Below are 17,584 nucleotides of genomic sequence, written 5' to 3'. Positions count from 1 at the left end.
CCAAAGTATCTACTACTATGAAAACATCCCAAAAAGAAAAAAATTACACTTTTGATTTTTTTTTTTATAAATTTGTAAGAACTTTTGGTGTTGTACGCACTGTGAGATCTTTTGCACAAGAAAATTTTGAAATTCCACGTTACTCTAAGAAAGTTGATGAGACATTACACCAAAGGCAGCTAAAGTCGAGGTATTTCCAATTCTTTTGTAGGAAAAAAAAGGAATCAAAACTTCCCCCCAACTTGGGTTAATCACTTAGTTAAAGCAAAATTGATAGAAAAAAATTTATTTTGTATATTGCTTCCTAGAAACAACAATAAATGATACGAAGATCTGATTTAGAGTAGTTAAAAGAATTAGAGGAAATGATAGGATGAGATTGATATTGATTATGTTGGGGATGCTGGTTTTATTAGGAAATTTAGGGACTGAGAGGACATGACTGTAATTTTTAATCATACCATGGTTGTGTTTATGTTAATGTATTATCAAATGAGAGTAAATTACAAGAATGTCTTTTTATTCAGTTTAGTGAACTAAAAAAACTTGAGGTTTATTCAGTTTAGTGAACTCAAAAAAAGTGTGGTTTTGATTAAAAAGTGTTTGAATTAAGTACTACTATATTAATAATCATTTATAGTAAACTTTTTGACAAAAAATAACATAAATAACATCCTTTTATATATAATTTTTCGCAAAAAAAATACATAAATAACAAAACTATAATTCATTTGAAGGTACTGTACATGTTTACCAGATAATGGAATGGTTTAGTGAACCAAATTTTCCCAGAAATATTTGAAAGTCCAAATGTTCCCGGTCACCTACAATTAAAGAGTAACAAAGATTTAATAGGAGGCTGATGAAATGGTTCATTCCATTCCTCAGTAATGATTGTAATGGAATGGAATGAACCATTCCATTCCTTTCCATATATAATTGCAAATTAAATAATATTTATTTTCTTCATGTTTTTTTTTTGATATAATAGAAGGCTTATGAAAGTGATATGGTGTAAATGGATGGACGCCAAAGCTGCAGAAATGGAAGTCAAACATCTAAATTGTTTTTGGATGTTTTGATAAACTTTGATAGTTGGTTTCTAGTATTGTAATGTTAATGTTTTGTTTTGTTTGTATAACTATTTGATGTTTTTCTTGTATAATAATTTGATGATTTTTGTATTTTTTTGTTTTAGATTCATAATAAAAAAATATATGATATTTATATGTTGATAATCGGCAAAAAAAAAAAAGAAGATATATGAATTTCGCGAGGGAGCTACGACGGAAAAAAAAGCCATATCTAGAGTTTGCGAGGGATTAGCGACCGAAAAATGAAAAATCATGACCGAAATTTGCGACGAAATACCTGATTTGCGACAGAACAGCAACGGAAAGTTGTTATCAAATTTTGTCGCCAATGTCCTAAATAACTGTCGCTAAGCTTGTCGCAAAAAACAAAACGAACCATCGCTAAATCCCTTGCTAAGTCATTAGCCATGTTTTAATTAGCTACGGTGAACATCTGTTGCTGATCCATCGCAAATAACATTTAGCGACGGATTCATCCGTCTCTAAAACTCAGGTTTCTAGTAGTGGATATTAAAAGGATAAAAATGTTATTTTATGTAGCTCAGGGACCAACCATGCAGGTTTTACAAACCACATGGACCATATGTGTTACAGAGGGACTAAACTTGCAAATACGAAAAACACAGGGGCCATTTATGTAATTTTGTCTAAACACAAACAACAGGACTCAAAAATTGTAATACTAGTATAACAGTAATGAGTGTTTACTCGTCAAGCTAAAGAAAAACATAGAAGAGAAACAAAAGGAACCACAGTTTTTCCCGTGATAAATTTAAGCAGGTTATGTTACAACAAAAAAAAAATAAAAAAATAAAAAAAATTTAATGCTCCAATCATTAGTTTTATTTTGAGAAAAAGAAATTGAAAGTCTACTCAATCAACTCATACTGCGTGCTGTATCTCAAAACTTTAGAGTGGTTTTGTTAACTGCCAGGAGTATAAGAGGTAGGAATCAAATGTAAGGGAACCTTTTTTGCTACTAATGATCCTTCGGTCTCTGACATATCAATATCCGTAGGATTTAATTCCTCAGGCAGTTTCCAGTCAAAATTGTATAGCATTTGAGCAAGGAGAAGTTCCACGGATACCATACCAAACGTTATGCCTGGGCACATTCTCCTCCCAGAACCAAATGGGATAAAATGATAATTAGTTCCCATGAAGTCAACTGAAGTATTTTCAAATCTCTCTGGCTTGAAGCTCTCAGCATCCTCCCAGTATTCAGGATCAGTAGAGCAAGCCCATCCATTGACAAAGACTTTCATTTTGACTGGTATATCGTAACCACCAATTTTACATTGCTCCCTACATACTCGTGGGAGTAATAAAGGGATTGGGGGGTGAAGCCGTAGAGTTTCCTTGATTACTGACTGCAAATAGCTCAAACCATTTAGGTCTGACTCCTTGATTTTACCCTTCCCCTTGAAAGCTTCTCTTATTTCGGCCTGTAACTTCTCCATCACATTCGGGTGTCTTATAATTTCTGTCATAGCCCAACCAATTGTTATGGAAGATGTATCAGTGCCTCCAGCAAAGATGTCCTACAGTAATGTAGAAAGAAAGTTTATATGATCAATATGAACATGCATTACAATTTTTGTATATCTTTCCTATTTGTTTTGCACAAAATCATTATTGCATGGGGGTCTTTTAACCTCCCACATGGACCTTGCTTGGGGGAATGACTTGCATTTTCATTTGAACATACTTGACATCCATATAGGACAAATTATATTACCAGATAATGATAAGCTTTTGATATTATAATTAGATGACTTTACACGTTAAATTAAATTAATATTGTAGAAGATAAATAACATTTACTAATAAGCCGGATCCTCATGACTGGCAGCTTAGCTGCGATTTTAAAGTCAATGTAAGGAGAGTTATGAAACAGGGAGAAGTTAATTAGCTAGTGCAGGTAGAGAAGTTAATTAGTTATAGTGGATATAAAGATTATTTTAGGAAGAGAAAGGAAGTGAAGAGAATTGAAAAAAAAAATGATAAATTATCTTGTTTCCCAGATTATTTTTTGAAAGGAATTGGAGAGAAAAGATGGGAAAAGAAGAAATGATTTTGCCACAAAATTTTCCTACTAAATTGGACAGACGAAGAATGAAGTAGGCTTAATCATATGTTTTAAATATGTCATTAAAACGTAATCTTTCCTTTATTTTCTTTCTAACCTAGGAACTTCAATATATAATTTTGAACAAATTACACGAATGGTCCTTAAGGTTTTGTTTTTTTCCCTAAAGTAGTCCCTACGAAACTTTTTTCCCTCAGATGGTACCTACGGAGCAAACTTTGCACACAAAAGGCCCTTGTGACTAACTTTGTTAACAGATTCTGTTAAGTTTTGTTAAATGACAAAAATACCCTTTGTTTTATATACATAGATGGTTCTCTCTCTCTCTCTCTCTCTCTCTCTCTCTCTCTCTCTCTCTCTCTCTCTCTCTCTCTCTCTCTCTCTCTCTCTCTCTCTCTCTCTCTCTCTCTTCGACACAAATCCCTAGTCTTAACTTGAAATAAACACCGGAGAACAAAAAACAAACATTATTCAAGCTCATGGGTTTCCGCCACGGAGAAGACGAACCACCGTCATTAAACCCTAATGCAACAGTGAAAACTCTTAAAGGAAAATTTGTCTCTCTTTCTTCTCCGCCATCTTTCCCAAATTGTTGGTCTTGTTCGGGTTCGACAACGCCAGAGTTCAGGTTCGAGTGTGTAGCACATGTGGCTAGAGTAAAACTTCGATCTCCGTCTATGGCTTGAGTTTGCAGCGCCTACGCCTCTTTAAAACCCTGGTAGCGGTGATACGAAACTCTCATATAAGATGGCTTCAGGGAGCAAGGGATGAAGCAATGAGTTGCAGGTTTCATGGGGTTTCTGCAAGGTGGTTCGGCAAGCATTGACAAGGAAACAATTTGGATTGGAGGCAACGACCTTCTTCCATCTGCAACTAAAACACACAGTAAAACCACACACATCGTTCACATGATTACTAAAAGCGCTCACCTCCAAAAATCATAGTTAGGGTTTCAAAAACAACAACAACAATAGGTGGTACGGTGGTGGTTTAGCAAATCGCGAGGAGGGGAGCCGATGGAAGGCTGTCGTTGGCATCTTCTTCCTTTTTTCTGGTCCAATCGGCAACAATCACGAATGGGGAAAGAAGAGCCCATTAATCGTCGAGGAAAACAGTGAGGGTCACCGATGGTACCGTTGATCGGAGTGGGAAGTGGAACAAGTGGCAGGAGGGAGGTTAGATCGGAGGCAACAACCTTCTTCAATCTGATTCATTTTTCCAACGAGCAAAGGAAGGGAGAGAGAGAGAGAGAGAGAGAGAGAGAGAGAGATAAGGTGGGCCCCACCTTTTTTTTAATTTCAAATTAACAAAATATTAAAAATAAATAATAAAAAACAAAGGCCATTTTCGTCTTTTCACACACACTTAACATAATTTGTTAAGAAAGTTAGTCATAAGGATCATTTGTGTGCAATGTTTGCTCGGTAGGTACCATTTAAGGGAAAAAAGTTTCGTAAGGACTACTTTAGGGAAAAAAACAAAACCTTAAGGACCATTCGTGTAATTTGTTCTATAATTTTCTTTTTTTCCACCCTTTCTTTTCTCTCCATATACTTCTCCACCTTCTTTTCTTTCCTTTATTAAAACCGTGAAACTAGCGTGAAAGGGAATCCATCCTCCATATCTCCCAACCCAAATGTCATATAGAAGTCATATTAGGTTATACATTTCCTGTTATTATTGGTAATATTTCTAAATAATAATATAAACCTTTTGGGTTGGCATTATTAGTTACGAATAATTAACAATAAGGAAATGAAGAAAAATAAATTGTTAATTTGTTATGAATTAATAAATTAATCGAAAATTATTTTTCTAATTAATTAAATAGTTTTAATTTTGAATAATAATTAATTCATCGAGATTAATGAGAAAATTCCCAGAAATCTTATGAAACAAGGCAGAAACAATATCTAGAAGGATATTCTACATTATAGCAAGTTTTTAAAAGGCAAAACTGCAAAATTGATCCATGTGGTTTAAAAAAAATAGTGGATAAGATCTAAAAAGTTTTCAAGTTGAATGGGAGGTCTAAAATCAAAAACTTTATGTGGTTTTGATCCTAAAATTAAGAAATTCTGGTGGTTTTGGTCCTAGAAAAACTTGAAATGATGATTTTTCCCTTTTCATTTCTATTTTTGTATTTTTTTTTATATTTCCTTTAATAATTTATTAATAAAAAGTAAAAATAAAAGAAAATGATCTCTTTCTCTGCCTATATATCTATATATATATATATATATATATATATATATATATATATATATATATATACCGTCTTCCCCCATCCCTTATCTTCTTTTGCCCCCTGAATCTCAATCTGGAAGATGTTTCGCAAATACAAAAAACTTCTAACCCATCTGTAAAATGATACCCATTTATCATCGTCTTCTCAAAACCATCATTACAACTCAACTTATCGACGCCCTTGTTCCCACTCCCTTCTTGTTGTTTGTTTCTGGCCACTGTATTCAATTCAGAACTCGCAGGTTCCTTGTCCGAAGCCGGCAGCCATTTATTTTAGTCAAGAGTCTCCTAAAAATGTTGACTGTAAATAATATCTAGCTGATTCTTGAAGCTGAGGTACTCCATATCCCCACTTTCGTCCCCATAATTACATAAATCTCAGTAGTAAAGGAAACAAAATCTCATGTTTTTGATGTATCTATTGCAAAAAAAAAAAAAAAAAAAAAAAAAAAAAAAAAAAAAAAAAAATCCAAAGATGTTAACAATTACCACTCATATTTCGTAACTCCCTTCTCTGATGAAAGTGAAACCAGATGCAGAAACACACACACACACATACCAGATACCTACAAGTCAATTATAGGAAAAGTGTTCATGACTCAGTTTCACTAGAGCTGGAGAATTCGTAATAGTCGAAGAAGTATAACTTAATAGAGACGGAGAACGGAGAATTCGTAGATGGGTTTTGAATCACTAGAAATGGAGAAGTTAGATTTATGGTTATCAAATCTAGGTTTTTTATTCACTATGTGCTTAATTTTGTGAGTATGAATATTTCTTCGATGAGGTATACGTTCAGATAGAGAAGAGAAAGAGGGGGTACCAATGGAGAGGGGTGGGGTGAGATTTTATATTATTTATTTTTAATTATTTAAATAATAAAATAAATAAAGAAAATAAAAAAAATGAAAAGGGTAAAATTGACATTTCAAGTGTATCATGGACCAAAATCACATAAAATTCTTGATTTTGGGCATTTCATGCAAGTTGGAAACTTTTTGGACTCTATCCACAGTTTTTCGAAAACCACAGGGATTAATTTTGCAGTTTTGTCTTTTGAAAATGATATGGATTATCCTCAGAAAACCTATTAACTTAAGGGTACAAGTTGTTGCCTATAAATACGATGCTAGGATGAAACCCTATACCAACTTTTCCTAATAATTTTTGTTCTCCCTCTCTCATATGTCTCTATAGCTTCGAAAATTATAACCCTCTCTCTAGGGTTATAGAATTTTTGACTTATCCCTTTTAGGGTTTTCTTATTTGCTTCTTCGAGTCTTGAGTCTGACTATATTAGAAGGATTCTCATTTTCATCCTACATCATTGCATGAGTTGTTAATCACATGGTCTTAATCAAAAGATCAAGCAGTTAGTATTTTTACTTTTCTTTAGTTGGATTTCAAAGCAGGTTCCTATTATTATAAAAACTTAAATCCTAGAGTGCATGTATACATATGTATTTGTTTTGTTTTTGATGCCTTGATCGTGTACTTTCCGCCGCCTTGATCATGTGCATAAATGCATAGGAAACCCAATAATTATTTGAATTGTTCAGTTGTTGTCTTGAATGCAAACGACCCATTTCGGTTTAAGGTGTTTAGGTTTCTGTTTGGTAATTGGGTGTTTGGGTGTTTGGGTTTTGATCTATTGTAGTGTGTAAATATTGTGTTAAGTTGCGCTACAAGAAATAAGGTCATTACTAGCAACACTATTAGCGGCGACAACGACTTTTAGCAGCGACTCAACCTTGATTCGCCGCTAAAAGTCGTTGTCGCCGCTAATAGCGTCGTCGTTAATGCTTTGGGGACCGAATACGCACTCACATGTTCTGGTAAATCTCAATCGTTCATTCGATGATCTAATCTAACGACTGGGGTTCATTTTCGCATAAACTTAATACCGACAATAAATTGTAGCCGCTAAAGGTCAAAATTGCCGCGCGCTAAAGGTGAAAAAAAGAAGCGGTAATCTTCCCTCCATAATTGTCGCCGTTGTTGATGTTTGTCATCGCTAAAGGTTTAAATGTCGCCAGTAAAGGTGTCGCCGCTATTACTGTTTGCAGATAACAAAAAAAAACAACGATGCCTGCTCTTTCACTTTTTGCTTATTTCGCTTCCATCTACTCTAATTTTTTTACTTCCCCGTTTCTGTCCATCGACTACCGATTCAACCAACGAGGAGATTTCGACAAAGGGGAACTCCCCATTGTGAGATTACCTATGAAGGGGAACCACATATTCCGGCGACACATGTGCATCTCCAGCGACGGTAGGTCTTCAACTTATGATTTATATTTCTCTTTCTCTTACAATATCCATTTCTAGCTCCACCTTATGATTAATTGCAAAATAATTATCAATTTCAGTTTTTTTTTTCTTTGTCTTGGTCACTAATGAGGACCACCAACAACACTACCCCATCTGTTAAATTATGGCCACCACAGGTTCTATATACTATGAATTTTGAGATTTTATGACAAAATATGTGCGTTTGTATATATTATGTGAATTTGGCATATGTATGTATAAATCGTGTATGTGTGTGAAAGTATGTGTATTTGGTGTAACTGTGTGTATAATATGTATGTGAAAGCATGTGTATTTTGTGTAACTAGGATGTTATTATGTATGTATGTGAAAGTATGTAAATTGGATATAAGTAGGATATAATTGTGTATTTGGTATATGTATGTGAATTCATGTGTATTTGCTGTATATGCGGTATATGTATGTGAAAATGTGTATTTGTGTCTATTATGTGCAAGTTGACATATGTGTGTATATTTGGTATAATATATGTGTGTATTTTTGTGTATATATATATATATATATATATATATATATATATATATATATATATATATATATATATATATATATATATATATATATATATATGATCTCGTGGCCCAAAACATCAAAAAAAAAAATAATAAGAAATTTTAATTTACAAAAGTATGATTAGTCATCAATATAAAAAAGGAAAGTTGACTAGGCACATCTAGTCCCATAGGAGCACGTCAACATCATGTGGGATTCTAATATCAGAAAGTCAATGTTGGCATGCTTAATTTCAATTAGATTTTGAAATGCTTAATTTCCACGTCATACCAACTATGTCAGGTTAACGGTGACGTACTAAATTATAGACATAGAATTACCCCAAATAAAATTACAGGTAAACATAGAATTACCCCAAATAAAATGTAGTCTTAATTCTTTTAGGTGGTAGATAATAGATTTGTACTTTGGATTTAGATACCAACTAGTTTCCTGGTTGTAATTCATGTACCTTTAAAATGTGTGTGATGAAAAAGATAGTTTTATACGTATGATTCAAATTGTTTCATGTACCTCTCTATTGAGTAAAATAATGATTTTGTGTGAATAATATATATATATATATATATATATATATATATATATATATATATATATATGATAATGATTTGATAATTTATATGAGTGTGAGTAAGTATAATAACACCCCATTAAAATCAAAGACTAAGAGCTGTTTCATAAACTTTTAAAATGAGTGTGATGAAAACTAATATGGATATAAATGTAGAAAAAAATCCAACGATTTTAAATTTGTATCTTAGAAGAAGTGAAATAATCAAATAATCAATGATACACTATATAAAATAATAAAAATATTTTTTAACCATGAAAAGACACTTCCCAATGCCAGATTCGCAAGTTCCAAGTTACAAGTCGATTAAAAGTTACTTTAGGTAACGTGTGAAAAGTATAAATATTTTTAAGTTCAGATCCCAGTACAGGAAGATAAACGTCTGGTTATAGTATCACTAACAAAAATTTTACCAAGAAAAATCTTAAAATTGAAATTCTAAATTCAAATATGATGGTAAAAATCTGAACATGCTATATAGATTGTGATGAACTTACCACAAAAATTGCTTTAATGTTGTTGTTCGTGATAGGGAACTCAAGACCTCCTTCCTCTTTGATTCGAAGAAGAACTTCTAGAAGATCTTCATCCTGATCGCCACCATCTCTTTTTCTACCTTCATGCTCCTCCCAAATGTCATCGAAGATCTTGTCAAGAGTTTTATGGAGCTTCATTAACTTCGATCTCAGTCCAGAAACCACATAAAGAAACTTAAAATCAGGAAACAGATCCGCCAAATGAAACCCACTATTGACTCTTGCAAACTCATCCAAGAACTCTAGTAGGGCATGTTGCTGTTTACAATTTTTTCCAAAGGAAGCTATGCAAACAACATTATTGATGAGTTCCGTGATAGTTTTGTGTAAGTTTATCGGTTTTCCTGAAGATAACCGGAGAAACTCAATGAACCCATCAAGTTCTTGCTCTCTGATTCGACTGAAAGATCGAACTTTTTTGGCACTAAGGAGTTCCAATGAGGCAATCTTTTTCATTTGCCTCCAGTACTCACCATATGGGGCGAGAGCTATATCGGTGTTCCCATAAAGCACAAGCTCACTCCCAAAAGTGGTGGGACGATCTGCAAGGGCAATATCATTGGTTTTGAGTACCTCTTGGGCTAATCGAGGTGATGAAATAATAACTGCTGAAATTTGACCGAGTTGGATATGCATAATGGGGCCATGTTTTCGTGCTAAGTCTCGAAAAGCACGATGTGGGAGTGTTCCTGCTATCTGGTGTACATTTCCGATCAGAGGTAGCTTTTGTGGCCCTGGTGGTAAGTTAAATGATTTTGAGCGTTTGAACACAAAGTAGAGGAAGAAGATGAGAGAAGAAACAATCAAAGAAATAAAAACTAGTTCTGTCTCCATTGTTGCAGCCTAGCAGTGAACAATGAACTTTACATTACTTGCTATAAATATTTGTATATTTATGTAACATTGGGTTCTCATTTTATTTGTTATTTGATATTTTCATTAATTAATTAATGATATCCTTAAAGAAATGAGAATGATTGCTTTATTCTAATTTCCATCTACGCTACTATTTTGTTTATCATCACCCAGTAATAATTTCTATTAAGGTCCAAAAGATATAATGATAAATGTAAAAAAAAAATGAATTTAGTCTGTCGTTTACAGTATGGTAGCTTGCCACCGGCAATAAAAAAAGGACACTACGTGACATATAGGATGACACGTACAATAGTCGCCTTTAACAACGCAACAAAAACAGATTGTTGCTATAGATCCACCCATAGAAAAAAAAAAATAGTTCCAACAAGATTTTAGGTATTTTTCATTTGGTACAACGTTTAGGAACGATTTTTTGTTGCAATATGGTAAGGGGGAAATTCTCCCTACCATTTTTTATTAGAATATGAGAAGCCGAAATTTCCCCTCTTCTAAAAGTGATAGAAAATTTTATAGAAACTAAATGTTGTTGCTATAGATTCAACTTTTCTGTTTTTTAATGAATCTTTTTTAAATAATATTTATTAATGAGATGAAAATTTATAGAAATGAAAAGTGGTTTTTATTCCTAACGTTAAACACCAATTCTTTTGCCTTTATTCACTTGTACCCAAACCTAAATCACAAGGTCACACCGGAGAGCAAGTCGAAGGTAGCATCACCGCTCAACTATCCCAGGCGAAGGAAGAACTATCAGCGACGAAGCAACTTCGGTATGTATTATTGCCTCTTCTCCGACATGCTTTTCTTTCAAATATTCTTCGCTTACGCCTATATGACAATCAGGAAGGAAAGAGACACATGCGACCAAGTCGAAGGAAGCATCACCACTCAACTATCTCTGGTGAAGGAAGCACTGCCAGAGACGAAGCATCTCATATAAGTATTCTTCCCTGGCTCTCTGACTTGCTTTTCTTTCAACCTTGTTTCACCGATTTTTTTCTATTCACGCTACTGAAATGTCATAGCTTCTAATCTCACGATTTCTAGTGCAAAGTTTCCATTTGATGTTCAGGATTTCTGTAACATTTAATTTCAGAATGTTTCTAATTTCGGGATAACGAACCATAATTTGATTGAGTAAAGATCTTGGTCTTCAATGGAATAAATTTTAGACCTTATTAGATAATAATAATGTTGGTTAAGTGATTTAAGCTCTTGATCTGTGCTTCGGAGACAAAATGGTAGAATGTGAAAAAGTGATATTTTAGATTCTTTGCATATATTAATGGAATAAGTTCGGTATTCATTAAGTCAAAAGTAATTAGAGAGAATTGTGGTGCTTGTTAATACATTCGCGTGCATATAAAGATCATTAAAAATGGATTTGAAACGAAAAAGTTATGATTGTTTGAAAATGGAATGGAATATGGGAAACTTGTCACCACGGCGTGATGAGCTGTGTAACCCAAAACCATAAAATTAGGGTTTTGTTTCGTATTTAAAGGCATTGTTCCATATTTTCAGCCTCCTCCCTTTTCATAGATCGAGTTTCTCCTCACTCCTCTCATCCATTTTTATTGCGTTTTTTTGGATTTTGAGTGTGGTATTCTCTAAAGACTTGGCATTGAAGATTGGTTCTAGAAGATCTCAACCCTCATTCACCTTCTGGACCCTTGTAAGTCGCAAAGTTCCTTGCTTTTTGGTATTTTTGTCTTTAGATCTACGAGTTTTTGGAATTTTAGTGCTTTATTTGATGTTTTGGTCCCTTGTATGGTTTGATATGTGGAGTTTGGACGACTCCATGATCTTTTGGTGGTGGTCTACTTCATATTTGTGGTGGTGATGGAGTAGAGAATGCATGTAAGGGCTCTCTTTACCACCATACATGAAGAAAGTGGGATTTTGGACCTAGGATTTTAGATCTAGTTGATTTGGTATGTTTAAATGGATAAATTTGGAAAAATTTATCCATTAAGATATCATTGGGATCCAGATATGAGCTTTATAGCTCTAGACTAAAGGGTTAAGAGCCTAAAGGAGAAAGCAGTTATGGATGTTTTCCGCAGCGAGGTGGGGTAGTGGCTATGATGAGATGGAGTACGATTCTACCGTCTGTTTTGTCTTTTAGTGACCACGGCGCGTTCAAGGGTATTAGTTGCAACGCGGTGGTTAGTTTTGACTTTGACCATTGACCATTGACTTTTTAACTAGTTTGACTTTTGGTCAAACTTTAATAGAACTGAGTGTTTGGCTATGGATTGGTTCCAGTTTTGCTTTAGGGGGCATGTGTTAGCGATTTCTGTTGCTAAGGTTGCTGTTGAGATTCTGATGTTTAGTTCAAGTGAGTATTCTCACTATATTACTTACATCATCTGTTGTATATAAGTCATTAATGGCTCACGGTTGCTGATAACCCAAACATGTTGAATGTGAGTCGATGATTGCCCGGGGTTACTGATAACCCATATATGTTGTATGTTAGTAGTTGATGGCTTGGGGTTGCTGATAACCCGAGTATGATGTATTTGAGTCGACGATGGCTTGGGGTTTCTGATAACCTACATATGTTGTATTTAAGTTGCTAATAACCCATATTGTGTTGTGTTGTATATCATAATTTGGGGAACTCACTAATATTTGTGCTTATAGTTGTGGATTAAATATTTTAAAGGTAATTTAGGTGATCGTGGGGATGTGAACGCGCGATTGTACACGCACATCAACGGTTTTATGATCAAAGATTCTGCAATGCCTTTCGTTATGACTCTGATTTTGGATTATGGTTCATGAACACATAGTTTTTTCTTGAATATATCTTTATGAAATTGGGTGTTTATTATGTTTTTAAAATGAAATTTTATTTTGAAAATTAGGATGTTACAATTTAGCATTAGAGTGTTGGTTTGATGGATTTAGATGAACACTCGTGTGATTCCAAACACAAACTAAGGATCTGATAATTTTTACAAACCTCTTTAAAAAGAATGATTTTAAAAGGGGAAAAGAAGATGTGATGTGTACAGTAAATCATAGCTCAAGTAAGTGATTCGTCAAATATACATACATGTTTGATATGTTATCGATTCTATAGTATGAATTGGATGCTAGAAGTAGGCTAGGGATCTCCTAATGGTTACATGTTGAATGCTTCCTTAGGAGAGACGCCTGTTTTGCATATTATGTGAATCGTCGGAAAAGTATGTTGGTGTATAGGGTAAGATCTTTCAGGAATTGCATGTTAGAATGGCCTGATCTTTTGGATGCCTTATTGCCTGATGAATTTTCTGCTTGAATGTTACTTGCTTTACGCTATGTAAAACTATATTTATATTAATTAACTATTATGAGAATATGTTAGGTTGCATGCCATAAAGATTAAATGGTCTTAGAATGATTGATTTGGCCATACTGTACAACTCTTATTTTAGTACAACCATTGTAGTGCGAGATCTTTGTAACATCTCAAAAATCATAACGAATTTAAACTTTTTAAAACAACTCATTACTTAAAAGTGTTTACAAAATCATTGTTTTCAAAATATTATTCGATTCAGAGTCTCCCAAGATCCATCAACATAAACCAAGGATGTGTACGGTCACACCTTCGCCTTGCCACAGTCCTCAGAAGTACCTGAGACAAAACTAAAACTGTAAGCCAACGCTTAGTGAGTTCCCTTAAAGTACCACAACATAAACATAACAAACAACAACATGCATACGAAGCCTTCAGCCTGACTAGACCGCCGCACCGGCCTACAGACTATTTGGATCGCTCTCAGAACCTTCAACATGACTGGACCGCCTCACCGAGCCTTCACCTTATCTAGGCCATTCTACGGGCCTTCATCCTGACTGGTTCGCATCGCATGCCTTCAGTCTATCTGGACCGCCTTGGGTCTCTTGGCCTTCAGTCTCCAGTGGTCAGCCTCAACCCAACCACACATAACATGTCGAAATATACATAAAAGATAAGCATATAACCAGTCAGCAGATAGCAAGCAGATCCAACAGATCACTACAACATAGTAACATCCTATATACCAGGATGCAGATCTAATAGATCACTACGACATAACAACATCCTATATACCAGGATACAGATCTAATATATCACTACAACATAGAAACATCCTATATACCAGGATACAGATGTAACAAATCACTACATCATAGTAACATACTATAAACCAGGATATCAATCCAATGGGTTGGCCTTGGTGCCTTCAACCCATAAGTACAGTGAGGAAAACTGACCTCTCAATCTGAATAATAGTTGACGAGGTCCCGACTCCGAATCTCAGCTCTAACCGTCACCTATCCATCCCAATGACCAATTATCAAACACAATCCAAAAATACCCAAAATACCTCTATGTCAAAACTGGTCAAAATCCACAGGTCAACTGAGTCCACCCATCCGAGTCAACTCAGGCTTTGTACGCGGGGTGTACTCGAGCATTGACCGCCGTCGGGGAGGTTGACCACGTATGTGTTGCGTACTCAGATTATGCAGGGCGTAGGGATACTCTTCCCAAAACCTCCTAAGAGCTTAATGCATTAAGCTCTCACGTCCAACTTTCAGATCTAAGGCCAAAATACGACTTAGAGTCATAAAGTTTCCAACTTTATGAAGTTTCATGTCTAATAAGTGCTTAAAACATAATTCCTTAACATCTTAATGCCTTAAGATTTGCTATAGCATGCATGGAGGAGAACCAACCATCATGACCACATTTTTATGACTTAAGATCCTTCCTAAGGTCTGAAAGGACGACTTAATGAGTCAAGAAAATGCCATGCTCAAGAATCATCAAATTTGGGACAAAAAGGACATAAAATCAAGCCCAAAACAAGATCCAAGTATAACTTCACCACGTTTAGAACCTTATACCTCAAAATGGATCTTGAAGGTGAGATGTTCCTGGATCTAGAAGGTATTGATCTTCCAAGATGATGCTTCTTTCTTCACCTTGCTTCAAGGGCACCAAACACACACACTTTTGAGCTCAAATGGTCACACGCAAAGCATTAGGGTTTCGAAGGATGAAATGAAGGTTGGAGGCTGAAGGGGAATGAGGAATGAAGAGTAAATGATTCTTACATATGGGTAAAACCTTAAAATTTACGGTTTGAGGATTCCCCACGTATGCCCTACGTACGCATTGTACGCTCATCGTACTAGGGTCTGCCCGAGTACACCTTGCGTACATAGCGTACGCCTAGTGTACTACTCCTCTAGCCAAATATTACAAAAATGCCACTATGGGCCATTTTGAAATCCTTTTTAATCCCAAGGGTTAAGATGCATTATTATTCAAACATAAGGTTGAAATTGAAGTTGCCATGATATCGGAATGTTTCAATCTTTCATACGAAAGACTATTTAAATTTTGTTTAATGTAATTGTATTAATAAGATAGTTTGTTAACATTGGTAGAAGTTTCTTTCTACAGCTGAAAGCAGGATGGGATGGGAATTCCTAGTGAACTAGGAAATGTAGTTGCAAGTGCTAGTCTGGGCACTTCTGTAAAAGGAATCCTAGAAAGAGTGTCAAGGAAGATTAGTGATATGGGCCTGGTGGAGCATGTGTGTATGTGTTTAGAACGTTTAGTAGTGGTCGCGTGTAGTGTCTTGGGAATTTTGAGGCAATTCTTGGGATCTATACGAATTTGTGTGAAAGGTAGTATTGGCCCTTAGTACCGGAAGCAAAAGATCTATAAGGGAAATGTGTTTAAGGCTACCAGGAAGCTGGTTGATGGTGGATAATGTGGTATAATGCTAGGGGGTATTTTAGCTTGTTTTTGTAGTTATCTGTCTTTCAATTACAGCTGTTTATGATAAGGACGAGTCTGAATGTTGTTCGGGCCTGAGTGGCCATGGTAGATTGAGTCTGAATGATGCAGACATGTGTGGGTTGGTTAATCCTAAGGACCTAAGTGATGGGTTTTACATGTATTAATGAGTATAAATCCTTAACACTTAAGGTACATGCAACCACAGGATCTATATCATAACTGATGGGTTATGGAGGTCACACAACAATGCTCTAAGTGGAAAAACATTTAAACAATTAAATGATTAGGGCACATGGAACCTAATAAGTATCTAAGTCTTTCACATATAGGCAACATACTATGAACTATCTATCTACAATAATTTTCCTATGAAAATCTAATTCATAAAAATAATGACTTGCCTTGAAGATTGGTATAGCAAACAATCTTGAATTCCTTCAAAACTTTTGGTAGAAAGCACCATAAGTATCGTGCCTCTGATGGTTCACACTCGAACCTTAGCAACCAATGAACTTGGAGAAAGAGAGAGAGAGAGAAGAAGAGATAGAAATTTTGGCCTAACCCTCTAAGGAAAAACATGAACCAAAAATCTAAAGCCAAAGAGGATTATATAGGAGACTAGGAAGGTATAAGATAAGGCAGGTATCTCCAAGATTACCCTAATCCCTTAACTTCCTCTTAAGGCATCCAAGGCTCCTTAATGTGCAAGGAAACCTAGAACCTCTTCTAGAATTAATCCCCCCTATAGGAGTTTTTAGAATTGGTAAATGTTCAACTATTGAACATTGGCACCTTTAGTCCTCCTACTTTTAATTAATCCAGTTAATCCCAAAATTAATTCCAATTAAGTTATGATTAAATATTAATTAAATAATATTATTTCCAATTAATTTATTATTCTTATAATATATTAAAAAAATTATTTATTTTTATTTCAAATAAATTTATTAACCATATGATAAATTAATAAGTCAGTCTCTCTCTCTAAAAGTTATCCTATTCAATTGTTATGTTTGAGGGCAACCAAATCGACCGTGCTACCATCAATTCAAGTTTATACCAATTATAGTTAATGGCTTAGACACCTAATCCAACAATAGCACCATTGAAGTAATATTCTATTGAAAAACAAAACCTATAAACCCTATGTCAATTTTCGAAAATCACATAAACAAGTTCGGGTTTACATACCTTTTAGTTATTCTGGTAAATAACTAATCAAAACCTTCTTGAAAACTCTTGCAAGCAAGCACCACAAGTGTCGTGCCTCTAATGGTTCACACCCAAACCCTAACAACCAAGGAAACTTGAAGAGAGAGGAGAGGGAAGGGAAATTTCGGCCTATGCTTCCTAAAGAAGTGATAATCGAAATTTAGATCCCAATGGGTCTTTATATAGTGTAACCAGGAAACCCTAGATAATTCCAAAACCAATATAATACCATTATCTTGTTTTGGTAATTATCTAGCTTCCTAATTATCCTCTAAGGATAATTCTAGATCTCCTAGATCCTCCTTAAAACCGTCCAAG

General features: G+C 34.8%; 1 protein-coding gene across 1 annotated transcript; it reads right to left on the bottom strand.

The window, feature by feature from the left end:
• Positions 1–1,811: 1,811 nt before the first annotated feature.
• Positions 1,812–10,270, bottom strand: LOC145161404 (cytochrome P450 Tp9025-like). Its single transcript, XM_079080915.1, has 2 exons — positions 9,343–10,270; positions 1,812–2,635 (listed from the first exon to the last, which is right to left on the bottom strand). Exons 1-2 carry the CDS (start codon positions 10,213–10,215, stop codon positions 2,018–2,020), a joined length of 1,491 nt encoding a protein of 496 aa, XP_078937041.1. The 5' UTR covers positions 10,216–10,270; the 3' UTR covers positions 1,812–2,017.
• Positions 10,271–17,584: the final 7,314 nt, after the last annotated feature.

Source organism: Lactuca virosa, chromosome 1 (assembly GCF_052849685.1).
Source record: "Lactuca virosa cultivar CGN04683 chromosome 1, Lactuca_virosa_CGN04683_v6, whole genome shotgun sequence".
In the NCBI taxonomy this organism is placed as follows: domain Eukaryota; kingdom Viridiplantae; phylum Streptophyta; class Magnoliopsida; order Asterales; family Asteraceae; genus Lactuca; species Lactuca virosa.
Note: the sequence above shows the minus strand (reverse complement) of the source record. Positions and strands in the feature narration are given on the sequence as shown.